Source organism: Geotrypetes seraphini, chromosome 2, assembly GCF_902459505.1.
Source record: "Geotrypetes seraphini chromosome 2, aGeoSer1.1, whole genome shotgun sequence".
Taxonomy (NCBI): Eukaryota; Metazoa; Chordata; class Amphibia; order Gymnophiona; family Dermophiidae; genus Geotrypetes; species Geotrypetes seraphini.
Window position 1 is genome coordinate 430,504,056 of NC_047085.1, and position 15,710 is coordinate 430,519,765.

The following is a 15,710-nucleotide window of genomic DNA, read 5'->3' on the forward strand; positions in this document are numbered from 1 at the left end:
CTGTTGTAATACAGGCTCTGGTTCCACTACAGCTTTGCCCTTGCTTTTAATGACAATCATGTGAGCTTATTCCATGTTTTTATTTTAATAGTGTTTTTGCACGTAGCACCTGTGTGAAGTTATTCTGTGCACTCAGTGCCTTGCTCTAACAGCATATTTTCTTAGGTTAAGCCTTAGTTCATCTACTTTCAGCCCTACTCAATGGTCCGTTGTTTTTTTTTTTTTAGAACTGCTTTTCCAACACTTGTACATTGTTGTTATTAAAATACAGTGAGGATGGCTTAGCATTCCCATTATTTTTTGCTCTCATCATGAGACGGTCAATTATTAGCAAACAAATATTTTATTAAAATCCTTTGAAAAAGTTTCAGTTAGTATTCATAGACAGAAAATTGTATTGGCATTCCATTTAGCATATGACAATGATACATGTTATATAAAACATGCCATACATATATATATATGTTAACATATATAAAAGTGTTACAGTGACATTTTAGCATTTTGGTATCTTTGGCTCTAACTGTAAAAAGTTACATTTTGTTTTTGTTTCCTAGGCAGTATACATTAGAAGTGGTAAAATCATCTCTGATTTCTTCTTATATAAAAAATAAACACAACCAAACTTATAGCATGCTAAGCAAATAAATAGAAAATCGTTAGACACATGCAAGAAGAGACTTTAAAGCCATGGCACCTGCCGATTGCTGAATTTTATTTATTCTTGGCTGCCAGTGGTTTGCGGCTTATCTTCTTCGATTTGTCATTGTTCTTTTTTGGAGGCTCGGGATTAGCCTGCATGTGTCTCCCATAAAGACTGTGAAGAGAGAGAGAGAGAGAAAAAAAAAAAATTTTTTTTAATTTTTTTTAAAAATAAAACAGCTTTCCATAGAATTTTTGAAAAACCTAGCTACTGAAACCTTATACAGCAGAGTCAGTCTATCTGCTTCACTGGAATGTGTTACAGATTCTTAGCACACGGCATTCACTTTCTGTGAATTTTCACCTGCTTTTGAACTCCATTGCATATAAGTGTATAACTTGAGGGATAATAAATAAGAAATTGGTTCAATTGTACTGAAATTATGGATTATATTTAACATTTGTGGGCATGTGTTGTGTGTGCATGCGTTGTGTATCTGTGGATAAACTGACAATGACAACAATTGGATTGAACTGGCAAGACAGAGTGCCCATTTACCTCAAAGCGAGCATCGGGCCTAACCAGAAACCCCCAAGGGCTCAATAATGTGACAGAGAGCAATGGTGTCAGAGTCTTCCCTATCTGTTCCAGCATGATTGATGGCAGTGCAATAACTACTAACATATCAACGCCACATTAATAAGTACGACTGATTAAATGATGACAAAGCATCCTACAATTAAGCTAGCCAGCTTTCAGAGCAAGAGGATTAGGATTTAGCAGAAATCAAACAGTAATTAACAGATAATTTATGAGTAATCCTAACTAAACCCAATTACATACCTAATTCAAATAAACTTTTCAGATTTAAAGTCCACTGCTGACCTAAACTGCCTTTGAAATACTCTCCAGAGGTACCAATTTTAAAGGAAGAAAAACCCTGATATTTAACTGCAAAGGACAAACACTGCGATTTCTCTAATATGCCTCCTGAAATGCATTTTCTACTGTGTTTTATAAACTGTTTCAATCTAGGGTCAACTATAAAAGACCATGGGAAGTATTAATTCCTCTCTTAGGTTTGGCGACTATGCTAAAACTTCCTGTAGGGAGAGGGCAGGCACCTCTAAGATTGGTGCTACATCCATCACAGAACAAGCACAAGTTGAGCTATTCTATCCACTGGACCACCAGGGCTTAAGGCAGGCCCGCGGGACGCCTGCAACTCATCCGGGTGGGGGTGGGGGGGAGAGCACACAGACTTGAAGATCCAAATATAAATCCAGATCCTCATTTCTGGGCCATTTTTTTGGCCCCCCAAATCTCGGTTTATATTCAAGTATATACGGTAAGTGTATTTCTGCGCTGATCTCCTGTTTCAGTGTGTTGCAGGTATTAGAACATTTTTCTGTGACAAAAGTTGGGCAAAGAGTTAGTGTCTATCTATAGGTGCCATTTATAGAATTCTCTAGTATGTGACTTCATGAATCGTGCAAAGAATTTGTTAAACTTCTTCCTCCTTATATAAAATAAAAAATAGTCCAATTGGGCCACTTTCAATACACGTTGCACAAAATTATTCAAAAAGCACTTAGATTGTAGAGTCCAATGATCCCAACTTTGCACTGAAGTTTCATCTGTCCATCTGTGCCAAGGGTTCCACAGTCACTTCAAATGCAGGCTCATTTTGGAACCAATCAGCTTATTCTGGATTTAGTTTTGTCATATATGAGTGTGCCTGATCTAACTTAGAAGTGACTACCAACAGCAATAGATATAGAACACAGCAAAAAATATATGTAAAGATGCCTCAGTAATAAAATATAATGCAAGATATTAGCATGTCAGCATACTCTCCTGCAAAATGAGTCCACTGTCTTTGTGAAGAGAACAGGAAAATAAAGTATCAAAGTACCTTGAGTTGTATGAATACGCACTGACAAATCCAGCACAATCGAAGGGAAAAGAGAGAACACCAGAGGGTCCGATAACTTAAAAAGCAAAATTTTTTGGGTTTAGAAAAAGTATATGGAGTGAAATCCCTCTGCAGGAGTGTGTTACAGTATAATAGCTAGCTACTGTAATGTGTTCATACCTACTTAGTGGAAAAGTCTAATTTGTTCAACCAGAAAACTGCAAAACTCGCAGAGAACAAACTTGTATTGAACCAAGCCAATCTTTTCGCAAGACCTCAAACACCCAAGGCACTGCTTAGACATTACTTTGTGCTCTTAGTTTCAAGTTTCAAGTTTATTTAAAAAAAATTTAAGCTGCTTAATCAGTTTTCTAAGCGGTGTACAATATAAAATTACATAAAAACATATTAAAACAGGGGATACTGGATAAAATCCAAGTGTCATAATAAAGCACTGATAAGACGTATGGACTTACTTCAAACAATAGGAAAGTGGGGTCTTTATTTAAGGCATAAACATCAAGTGATATTATTTTTATTTCTTTGGGCAAAAGCTAAGTGCTCTTCTGCTAATAATTGAGTAACACACTCATTTTTTTGAGCCTGCTTAAAAAGAAATAAAAATAATATCACTTGATGTTTATGCCTTAAATAAAGACCGATGATGAAAACATCACCCCAGTAAGGGCATGAAGTAATATCTAAGTAGTGCCTTGGGTATGTGAGGTCTTGTGATGAGATTAGCTTGGCTCAATACAAGTTTGTTCATTTAGTCAGGCCACAAAACGTTAAAAAGTACTGGTTAACTGCCTGGCAATAAGACACTATGGAATGCTGCATGAGTCCAGTCATTTCATTTCAGCAGTTCTCATGTGAGCTAAGCATGAGCAAGGAGTTCTGGTCTTGGAGGCTGGAGGCATGGGGCCCATTTCTTGTGTATTGCAGCAGTGTAAGGAGGAGAGGAGCAGCTCAGCAATGAATTTCTTTGACTGCTGAGGCTTTGGCACATTTGGAGAGGGCCTGAGCTCAAAGTGGGGGGACCCAATCCCCCCTCCCCTTGATAGCCTACTGCTCTGCAGCACACGGGTCCCAGTTCTCACTTCCTATAGAGCACAAACACTTGATTCTGGCTTCATCTTCTCTTCTCCAATGGCACTTAAACCCAACACGTCTTCTCTCGCTCCCTGGCAGCTCCAGCCTGGTGAGATTTACAAGCACAGAAAAGAGAGCGGCTATGCACTGGGCTGTATCCTACTCCTCTGCCTCTTTAGAACAGAATGCAACATTTTAACCATTTGATATCCAGCACCAAGCAACAGAAGAGGATATTGCTGCCTAACAGGTGCACATATGTTGGAGGCATGTAGTGGGAGGGAGAAGGTGGGACGAAGAGGAGAGAGAGTGTTTGCTGCTAACTCTAACTGCTTTCTGCAGCTCCAGTCGAGCTGCTCGCTACTGTAGGTTTGAACTGGCAAAACCTAGGCACCAGGTCCAATTTTTTTTTAGACACCATGGTAACCTGTCACCTGGGGTTTGCTGAGCCCTGATATAGAGCAAAAAGTATGCATACTAAAAAACAAAAGACAAAGACAGATATGTTGATAAGTACATATAGTTATCAAAAAGACAGGTTCTGATGCGTTTCGCCAGACAGGCTTCTTCAGAGAACCCATTTAAAACTACAAAATTTCATCATGTGGTCTAACTTCCTTGAATCTAATGGGTTACAGGATCCGAGGCAACATGGCTTTACAAAAGGTAAATCGTGCCAAACGAACCTGATTGAATTTTTTGATTGGGTGACCAGAGAGCTGGATCGAGGACATATGCTAGATGTAATTTACTTGGATTTCAGCAAAGCCTTTGATACAGTTCCTCATAGGAGGCTGTTGAACAAACTTGAAGGGCTGAAGTTAGGACCCAAAGTGGTGAACTGGGTCAGAAACTGGCTGTCGGACAGACGCCAGAGGGTGGTGGCTAATGGAAGTCGCTCGAAGGAAGGAAAGGTGACTAGTGGAGTCCCTCAGGGTTCGGTGCTGGGGCCAATCCTGTTCAATATGTTTGTGAGTGATATTGCTGAAGGGTTAGAAGGATAAGTGTGCCTTTTTGCAAATGATATCAAGATTTGTAAAAGAGTAGACACCGAAGAGGGAGTGGAAAATATGAAAAAGGATCTGCAAAAGTTAGAGGAATGGTCTAATGCCTGGCAACTAAAATTCAATGCAAAGAAATGCAGAATAATGCATTTGGGGATTAATAATCGGAAGGAACTGTATATGTTGGGAAGATAGAAGCTGATATGCACGGACGGGGAGAGGGACCTTGGGGTGATAGTGTCCAAAGATCTAAAGGTGAAAAAACAGTGTGACAAGACAGTGGCTGCTGCCAGAAGGATGCCGGGCTGTATAAAGCCAGTAGAAGGAAGAAGGTGAATGATGACCCTGGACAGGTCATTGGTAAGGCCCCACTTGGAGTATTGTGTTCAGTTTTGGAGTCCGTATCTGGCAAAGGACGTAAGAAGACTTGAAACGGTCCAGAGGACGGCAACGAAAATGATAGGAGGCTTGCGCCAGAAGACGTATGAGGAGAGACTGGAAGCCCTGAATATGTAAACCTTAGAGGAAAGGAGAGACAGGGGAGATATGATTCAGACGTTCAAATACTTGAAGGGCATTAACGTAGAACATAATCTTTTCCAGAGAAAGGAAAATGGTAAAACCAGAGGACATAATTTGAGGTTGAGGGGTGGTAGATTCAAAGCAATGTTAGGAAATTCTACTTTACGGAGAGGGTGGTGGATGCCTGGAATGTGCTCCCGAGAGAGGTGGTGGAGAGTAAAACTGTGACTGAGTTCAAAGAAGCATGGGATGAACACAGAGGATCTAGAATCAGAAAATAATATTAAAAATTGAACTAAGGCCAGTACTGGGCAGACTTGCACGGTCTGTGTCTGTATATGGCTATTTGGTGGAGGATGGGCTGGGGAGGGCTTCAATGGCTGGGAGGGTGTAGATGGGCTGGAGTAGGTTTTAACGGAGATTTCGGCAGTAGGAACCCAAGCACAGTACCGGGTAGAGCTTTGGATTCTTGCCCAGAAATAGCTAAGAAGAAAAAATTTAAAAAATTAAAATTGAATCAGGTTGGGCAGACTGGATGGACCATTCGGGTCTTTTTATCTGCTGTGATCTACTATGTTACTATGTTAACTTCTCCTTACATCCTTCTAATCGTAAGAGGAAATATGATTAGAAGCTGGTCTGGCAAAACAGGTCAGAACCCAGGACTTTTATTCAACCCATCTTAAGCTAAGTGAAGAATTTATTAAAAACTTATTAATAATTTATAAGAAGACAAAGTTTGAAAGAGTGATGCATTTACAAAAAACTAGCACTGCAATAATTGACCAAGGGAGGCACATTTAGAGGTGTGAATCCGATTGTGGTTTCTCTACCATAATGGTTCTGAGCACGTCTAACTTCTTTTATAATATCATCATAATTATTATATAGGGTGATCTTTTTTTGTAAATTGACCTATACTGGCTTTTTGGATTTACCCACATTTGAGAATTGTTTTCCCTATTATTAGTTTTTGGGTTTCCTGCTGATTTTTTGGCCCCATATACTGAATCTAGCCCTTAATCATCATGACCAGTCTCAAAAACAATTATTATCTCATACCAATAACACACACAATGACAGAAAACCATGATGTTCTCAGTCATGGGACAGTTTGTTCTATTATGTCAGTGGGAGAGCTCATCCTTAATTATTCCACAGCTGAATCCTTCACATTGCTGGTTCTCTGATGTTGGTGCTTAAGCATTTCACATTTCATTTTACTTTTCAATTACAGTATTTAATATTCTACTTATAAAAATATGTCTAAGTAGTTTACTTTGGTAAAAAGAGGGGAAGGTAGAAAAGGAAGTCTTGGTTGCAATAAACTAAATGAATTAGAAAGGAAGTCAAAAGTTTACTCTCCGAAACAATGAAGGGGGATTGTGAAAAGAAATCAAACAAGGACAAGAGACATTTTGCTGTTTCAGGAGATCGTAAAGTACTTCATAATCAAGGCTCAATATTCCCCCTCTTTTACTTATGTGCGCTAGCCGATTAAATATAATGGACACGTTAGCGTTTAGTGCGCACTAAATCGGCTAGAGCGCCTTAGTAAAAAGACCAAATAATTAGAGGTAAGAGGAAATGCCTTAAAAAGACAGGGAATTGTTTTTACCTTTGACCTATTTTTAAACTAAACTAAACCTTACGCTTATATACCACATCTTCTCTATAAAGATAGAGCTCGGCTTGGTTTACAGGCAATTTAAAAAAGAAGGAAAACCATAACCAGTGATTGTATAGAGAGCAGCGAGATTTACATGTTTGAGACAAATCGTGCACTCAGCACTTGTTGCTCTACCCCCCGAGATCTGTCCTGAAAACAATGACGATACTCAAGCGTTTTCAACTAGTGTGGAACTTAAATTTTTTAAAGGACAATTCCAAACAAAGTTCAGAAGGGATCGCGTTCCAAAGAGATGGTGCCACAACATCCAAAACACAATTCAGTGTTGTGCTAATGTTCGCACCACACTTTCTGATACTGCAGATGTTCATTTCTATGGCTCTATCCCCTTCCTTTTGCAGCCTCACCTAGCTGAACTTCTAGGCAAAAGATACCTTAGCAGTGGTAAGGAGGTTGGGTTATTAAGGTACCTATACCTCCAAGCACTAAGGTTACCAGATGGTAAGGGTGAATAATTTAGCTAAAGGCCCACTTAGCAGCTTAGCCTAGTTAACTCTTTTTCACACATGTGGTCAAGGTTTTGGAGGGAAATTTTTTACAGTGCTCTCCCAGACTGTGCCTAGTTAACTCTTAAGTACATAATGCCTGAATGCAACTTGGAAGACTCACACACTGTCATACCGTGCATCATTTTTTCCTGCAGCTTGGAGGACAATACATTTCTTTGGGGAACACAATTACAAACTTCTGCCTACACAATGCTAATAAAAGAACAAATAAACAGGAAAAAAAAAAAGGAAACACGCAGTACTCACTAGCTGCCCTCACTGGAGGTAACAAATGAGAGGTTTGAGGTTGGTACTGCAAACTTAACAATATCATGCAAGAAAGATGCTCATTAAACTTCATCATCCTGTCTGCATTAATGATGCCCTTACTTAATAAAAATTCCCCAAGCAGTTGCACAGATATTAGGCAAGGCCTTTGCTTATGTATCAGGAGTCTAAACTGTCATTGGCAAGCAAGCAGTTCAAGAGGGGCATTCCCAAGAGAAAGGAGCCAACACAGCGTTCGCGTAATAAATGCAGAGAGGATCAATAACCACAGCCTGCCACATTACTTATGCTTTTAAGAAAACGGGAGATCCTTTTAAATTCAACTGCAAATTGCTTAATGTTACAAGTTTCAGCAAAGGATGAAGAAGCCCCAAGACCGTAAGCTCTAGTTACAAGTCTTTTAAACAATGCTGAACAGCAGCACAAGCAGGCAGGTACAGAAAAATATTTAGAAAAAACTGGGGAATTGTTTTTACCTTTGACCTATTTTTAAACTAAACTAAACTAAACCTTAAGCTTATATACCACATATTCTCTATAAAGATAGAGCTCGGCTTGGTTTACAGGAAATTTAAAAAAGAAGGAAATCCATAATAAGAATTAGTGATTGTATAGAGAGCAGCGAGATTTACATGTTTGAGAATAGCCAAGTTTTTAGATTTTTGTTCTTTATTTTCTTGTGATACCTTGGAATCCAAACTTAATCCGTTCCAGAACCCCCTTTGAGTTCCAAAGCGTTCGAGTTCCAAGACAATTTTTCCCATTGAAAATAATAGAAACTGGATTAATCCGTTCCTGAGTCCCACAATCTCAAATTTTTACAGTAAATACACTGGTAAAATAAGGTAAAATATTAACAAATATTCCAAAGCAGCATTCAGATTCTGGGACAGAAACACACACATACAATGTGCAGGGCAGGGCGTTCGGATTCCAAAGCAGAGTTTGGATTCTGGGGCAAAATTTACTACAAAAAAAAGTTCGGATTACAAAACGTTCAAGTTCTGGGGCGTTCGGATTCCAAGGTACCACAGTATTTCCTTTTCTCTACAACCAGCCATATCCCTCTAGCTTCATTACAGCTAGGCAGTCTTTTCTAGTTTTGCTGTTCAGCCTTTGAGTCACAGCCTCTTTTTATCTCTCTAATAAGTCTGGTTCACTCTAGCTCTCCTTCTAGTTAACCTCTCTCTTCTTCTCTCCTTCATCCCAGGACTAGCCTTAAGGCAGATCAACAGGGGTGGCTGCACAAGGCCCTGTGCTTCTGGGGCCCCATGCTTAACTCAGTTAAAACTTCTCTACCCCTTCCAACTCCCTCTCCCTTGGTAATTGTGCTCCTCAGCACTGATTACTCTATACTCTCACCACACCTCATTTAAAATCTTAAATTCTACCAAACTGGATTGAGGGCCCCCATGATTGCTAAGGCTGGTACTGCTTTCTCCCTGTCCCACCCACCTCTCTGCTTGAGCCTGGCCTAACCTCTTTCCCTTTTCCTGTTCAGTTTTCCCAGTTCAAATTTCTCACACCAGCCCTCAGATTAACTCTTTTACAGCTCTTTCTTTCCTCTCTCATCCCACTAACAAGCCTGCCTTCCAACAAACCTATTCCTTCCTATTACTGTTTGAGCCCAGCAGCAAAATGCAGACCCAAAATATGTATTTACTCATGCCCAATTTGTGGGCCCAATTTGGCAGCAACTTGTGGTTTTTTAAAAAAAAATATTTTTGTTCATTTTGAAGCCAAAAACAAGTGCAACATATTATACAATCATATTACACTATAATATCACTTGAATTCAATCAAAATTACAATCTTTGACAAATATATATATCACCTCTCCCCATCTTCATATTTAAAAACTGCACTCAAAGATTAAAAATATTTTCCATCCCACCCACCCTGGACGTGCATGATCAAAGGGCAAAATCAACAATCACTTGTTTAGAACCATCCTGCTCCTTTCCATGGCCCAGGGCTAGAACCTGAGCCTCATATGGAGTGTAGATTTAGGCTCCCAGAAGTGATTTTACACCCAATAAATTGAGAAAAAAAAGCTCTATACTGGATGGTGTCAAAACAGCCATTAGAAATGACAGAGCATCCAAAATTATTATAAGCACAAGGGAAATCTCCGTGGTGTTTTTATGTAAGACTCTGCTTTCATTTACCAACTACCTTCTAAAAGAATTTCACATTGTTAAAATAGCTGCAATAAAATAAAAAAATTATGAGCATTTGTGGGAGCAATTAATTCTGTAGTGATAAATTTAAGATTTAGGCTAAACAATACACCTAAACTCCTCCCCCCGCCTCCTCTTTTACAAAATTGCGCAAGAAGTTTTTAGTGCCAGCCAGCACGCTACATGCTCCGACGTTCATAACTCTATGACTGTTGGAGCAGCACCCAAACAGCTGGGTGACCTGTGCTTTAAAAATATTATTAAATACTATATCTGGGCTGCAGAAGGACCATATGCCATTCTGAATGGGAAGCAACTGAAAATCAACAAAATAATCCAGAAATCCTTCGCAGTCATGCGGAACTTACGACAAATAAGAAAATTCTTCGACAGGGTGCAATTCCAACTCCTGATCCAGTCCCTAGTTCTGGGCCTACTACGTTATCCGCTGTTACCACATCCTCTGGCAACGCATTAGTCCTTTTAAAGTCAAGTTTCAAAATAAGAGGTATTTTTAAAAAATGCTAGATGGGAGTTTTTTCATATATTAAATTTTTTTTTTTTTTTTTTAAATTGTACTTCTCCTTGATTTGCTTAGAAAAGTAGGTGATTTTATCAAAACTATAAACAAACCATAGAGCCCATCCAGTCTACACATTAAGGTGGCTAGAGTTGTACTCATAAGAACATAAGAATTGCCGCTGCTGGGACAGATCAGTGGTCCATCATGCCCAGCAGTCTGCTCACGCGGCGGCCCTCTGGTCAAAGACCAGCGCCCTAACTGAGACTAGCCCTACTAGCGCACGCTCTTGTTCAGCAGGAACTTGTCTAATCTTGTCTTGAATCCCTGGAGGGTGCTTTCCCCTATAACAGCCTCTGGAAGAGAATTCCAGCTTTCTACCACTCTCTGGGTGAAGAAGAACTTCCTTACGTTTGTACGGAATCTATCCCTTTTCAACTTTAGAGAGTGCCCTCTCGTTCTCCCTACCTTGGAGAGGGTGAACAGCCTGCCTTTGTTTAGGACTGTAAGGTGTTACTCTGTGCAGATTAAACCCTCTACACCTTTTTATCAAATGTTGAAATACATTTACGTTTTAAAGGCAATTCTGGTAAAAAGATGCCTCAGTCTAGGTGCCCCAATGCTGTGTGTTTAGCGCCAAGTCTATAATGGCATCGAGATTCTGTTACAGAATACAAGTACCTGGTCAGCACTCGTGTGCCCATGTCAATGACAGGTGTAGGTTGGCATGCCAAGACTATAAGACTTTTTTTACACTATCCCCAATTCTATAAACGGTGCCTAACATTGTGCACGTATATCGGTGTGCATTATCAGTGTATGCACACAACTTGACTAACTGGCATAATTGGTGCTGATAATTGGAAATTAACACCGATGCTAATTGGACTAATTAAAAGTTACATGCACAGCTCAGAAAGTGTGATTCTATAAAAAGTATGCGCCAGTTGCAGTGTGTGGGTGGATTGTGAATGTTCCTAAAGGTTATGTACATTGTAATAGAATACGCCCAATCCACGCATTACCTACAGTAGGTGCAGGCATTTAGGACTGGTTTTAGCTGGCCTAAATGCCTGCGCCTAAATTATGCGTTGCTCACTGGCGTTTAGCTAAATGCTGTTCTAGTCAGCACCAATTTTTTAGGCAACATATATAAAACATGGCCCTATGTGCATAACTGGGAGACATGCTCATGGCCGGCCAATCCCCTACTCACTTGCATACCATCCCTTGCAGTTAGGCATTATGGCAGTTAAACACTGCCTTACATTATAGTGCATCTAATGCACATGGACACCTAGTAGCCAATTAATGGAGTCTTTGACACATCTAAGTACCACTAGGTGTCATTTATAAAATTCCTCCCTTTTCTTTTGCATCAATCCCTTTGAGGGCAATGTCTTTGCTACAGAGGAATCCTCTGCATTTATCTCATGCCTTTTTTTAATTCCTTTTCCAGATGAATCTACTTTTAGTTAACCTCTGGAACTATTTATTAAGGCAGACCTGGGGAAAGCCACTGCTACTGGGGGTCAGTTGCAAGGAATTGTGCTACTTTTTGCAGTTATGCAAGGTACTTGCAACTTGGACTGGCCACTACTAAAAACAGGACGCTGGACTAGATGGTGCTTTGGCCTGACCCATTATGGAAAATTCTTATGCTCTTAATTTAAATATACAAGCATACGACATACTTTCATTCTCAAAGGCTTATGCCTCAAATTGATTTAGTCGATAAGTTGTCAACAGCCTCTGTTTATATAGCATGCCTCCTGTGGGCACTAAGAAAAAGAAAAATATATTCCGGGTATCTAGAAAAGATACAGAGGAGCTAGCCACACTAAAACAAGAGGAAAAAAAAAAAAAAAATCAAAGAATAAAACAGTGCATATCAAAATCACATTCAGGACTTAGTACCTAAAATTTTAATTAAATCATTTGTGTAGTTGTGATGGCTCTGGAATATATATGAAAAAGAAGTTGTTCTGAGAGCACCTGCAATGCACAGTTAATCCTTGCAATTTCACTATCATCTGTAGCCTGATATCACGGAAGAGTAACTGTGCATTCTGTATGCTAATTTCTACTCTTTCATAAGGAGCTCACCTGTGTTAGATAATCCACCATAATTACATGGTCCTGCTGTGTCTTATTGCTTAAATAATGCCAGAGACTAAATAAAATATTTAAAATAAGCCAATGCAAATGAAAAGCTGAAGAAAACAAAATTTACTTCTTTCAAGTGAGGAAGATCATAAATTAATATAGTAACTTAACTAAGGGCTCCTTTTACTAAGCTGCGATAGCGGTTTTAGCGCGCGTGCTAGACGCTAACGCCAGCATTGAGCTGGCATTAGTGCTTGGTGCATAGCGCGGGGTTAGCGCGCCGGGCGATGCAGTGCGCGCTAAAAACGCTAGCGCACCTTAAAAGAGCCCTAAGCAGTTTCTACAAACGTACCCAGAATAAATAAAGAAAAGCCACGCTGAATTGGACCAAGGTCCAGTGAGCCCAGCATCCAGTCTCCCTCCGCCAATGGATCTTCCAAACCTACCTGGTTAATAATTTTTATGGTTTTTTTCTTTAGTAATTTGTCAGAACACCTCTTGAATCCCCCCCCTCCAACATTAGTCACTTTTTACACCTTTTTTGCAATATTTTCAGTGAAACATACAGAGAATTTGCCTCTGAATGTATGCATATAGATTCTGTCTCTGAACAGTGCTAATTATACTGCAAGCTTTTCTCCCCCCCCCAGTCTATCGTCTCTCTTTTCAAACAGAAAATGAATTCCTTCCATGATACTTAAGATCTCAAGTTCTCTCTCAACACTCGAGGCAAGGCAAAATAAATCACTTTTGACAATGTGTGACTTACTTCACCTACTTCAGGTTTTCCTGAGTTAAAAATCTATTGCGGGAAGCATGAGCCGTTGGATATAAGGGGGATTTTCCTTGATACAGCCCATTTGGGGCGAACCATAGTCTATGTCGGAGTGCCTACCCCCACCCGCGTAGATGAAAGATGAGTACTTTTTGATATTTCAAATATTTATACTTATATATATAAAAACCGAAAAAATGTTATAGAGGCCTATGACGACCATGGGTGCCAATTGATCTGTATGTTCTTTGAAGATGATAGACATATAGTAGGGTACTTCTGAGGTCTGCTGGCCTGAATATTTAATAAATGCTTTAAGACCTTCTTTAGTTAATGTTCTAGTGCTTTATATTTAAAGAGGTCTAAAATACTCGAGCCTGATACAGTGAGCAGTTACTTCACCTAAGGCAGCCTATTTTTGTTTACTACAGTCACATTTAGGACACAGAAGTTCAAACAGGTGTTCCTGGTGAGTTATAAAATAAGCGTAGAAATAGCAAAAAAAGATAACGCCACAGTAACAAAGCTTCTTGAAATAGCAAGAGTTAAACTTAAATACACATATAATACCCTCTTTAAAAACTTGAACCTTCTCACCTAATTTTGTCTCCACAGTTCCTCCCTCTGCATATCATTTACGCACGTGAGGCGGCTAGCATCTCAAGTTTCAGTGTTGGCCGGGACAGGAGATGGGAAGGATCTCTTCTGTCCCAGCCTACCACTGGACCACCAGGTCATATGGCAGGCTCAGTGGAGGCTTGCAGGACATCGGGAAAGAGGGGGGATAGGGTACAGGAATGTGGCACAGAGTGTAGAGCCTGGCAGGGAGGGAGGGGGGCTGGGTGCAGAGCCTGGTGGGGAGTGAAGGGGGCTTGGTGAAGATCCTGGCAGGGCACATGAATATTAACCCTCCCAGCTTATATATGAGTCAGCCTTTTTTCCTCCTATTGACTTATATTCAGATTGTCTTATATTCGAGTATATATAGTGCTAGAGGGAAAATATTGGAGAAATAGTAGCTAGATATAGTTACAATTCACCACTGGAAGAGTGTTCAGGTGAACATACAGAATGCGGGGTATGCCAATGGTGTGCAAGTACAAATGAGGGAAATGTTTGCATGGCACCTGGAAGGGATATGATAATTTTTATTTTTTTTTGTAATTCTTTATTGATTTTCAATTCAAGTACAAAGTGCAAAAATTTTACAAACAAGTAATATATTGAACAGCACTTACATCCAATCAAATAATAATACAAAATATATTTCCCCCCTCCCTCCTCCCACCCACCCTCCCTGGATGTGTGTGAGAGTCAAATAGGAATTAAGGGCTTATACAATTAATCAGATTTAACAAATTCCATTAATGGACCTCATGTTGCTTTAAATATTTTATGATGTCCCAATATTTCCGAATTCATTTTTTCATATCTATAACGTTTCCCACTAAAAGGAAAAGTTTAGCCTGTCCCAGTTTTTCCAATTCCTAGTGACCATTCGCATGGCAACCCCTGTCATAATTATAAGAAGTCTGCTTTTATACCTGTCTAATGGATTTTTAGCTTTCAACAATGTCCCACATATGACCACATTGTAGGACAACGGAATCGATGTTTCCAGTATCATATTAATTTGTCCCCATATTGATTTCCAAAAATTGAGTATCAAGGGACAATAAAACAAAAAATGATCCAGTGTCCCTACTTCAAGATGACAATGTCAGCATCTAATAGACTTTGAACTATCCAACTTTTGCAAACGAACTGGGGTCCAAAAAATTCTATGTAACAAAAAGAACCAGGTTTGTCTCATAGATGCTGACTCTGTACATCTCATCCTCCAAATCCAAATCTGTGGCCATTGAGTAGCAGAAATCTGCTGCTTTATCTCAATGCTCCAAATATCTTTTAGGCTTGTTTTAGGTTTTTTATTAAAATATTCAGATATTAATTTGTACCACTTGGTGGCCTGGTGCCCTTGCAAATCTGTCTGGAAACATAGGCCCAGTAAGCTATACTGATTTTTTAAATTTCGCCAATCTGAATTGCTTATTTCAACTGCAAACATTTATACCCTTGAGATTTTAAAATGCCAAATGATTGTTGCAACTTTAATAAATTTACCATTTTCCCATTTTGAATTATATCATCTAAAGTTCGTATGCCTGCCTGCAACCAATGTTTCCAGAGGATTTTAGACTCGCCGATTTTTTATCTTGGAGTTTAACCATAGGGATTGACACATAGATTGTTGTATTGGAGTAGATGTTATGATAATTAAATCTAGGACAAACACCACATGTAAGAGCAAAAATGTTGTATATGTAATTGTATGCCCATGTGCTTTGATTTATATGGGTTGTACTAGTAGATCAATAAGCATATGGCTGAATGAACATAAATCCAGGATAATGACTAATACCCAGCAAGCACTTTTGGTCCAACACTGGCAGAAATATAAACATCAGGTTGAAGATATAAAGTGGC

The 15,710-nt window shown here is 39.4% G+C and overlaps 1 protein-coding gene across 1 annotated transcript in view; it reads right to left on the reverse strand.

Moving 5' to 3' along the window:
* Positions 1 to 324: 324 nt before the first annotated feature.
* The window catches only part of RSU1 (Ras suppressor protein 1), a 285,604-nt gene continuing 270,218 nt past the window's right edge, over positions 325 to 15,710 (reverse strand). Inside the window, exon 9 of the mRNA XM_033931274.1 lies at positions 325 to 817. Coding sequence (XP_033787165.1) covers positions 715 to 817 — 103 coding nt within the window. The 3' untranslated portion in view covers positions 325 to 714. The remainder of the gene's footprint in view (positions 818 to 15,710) is intronic.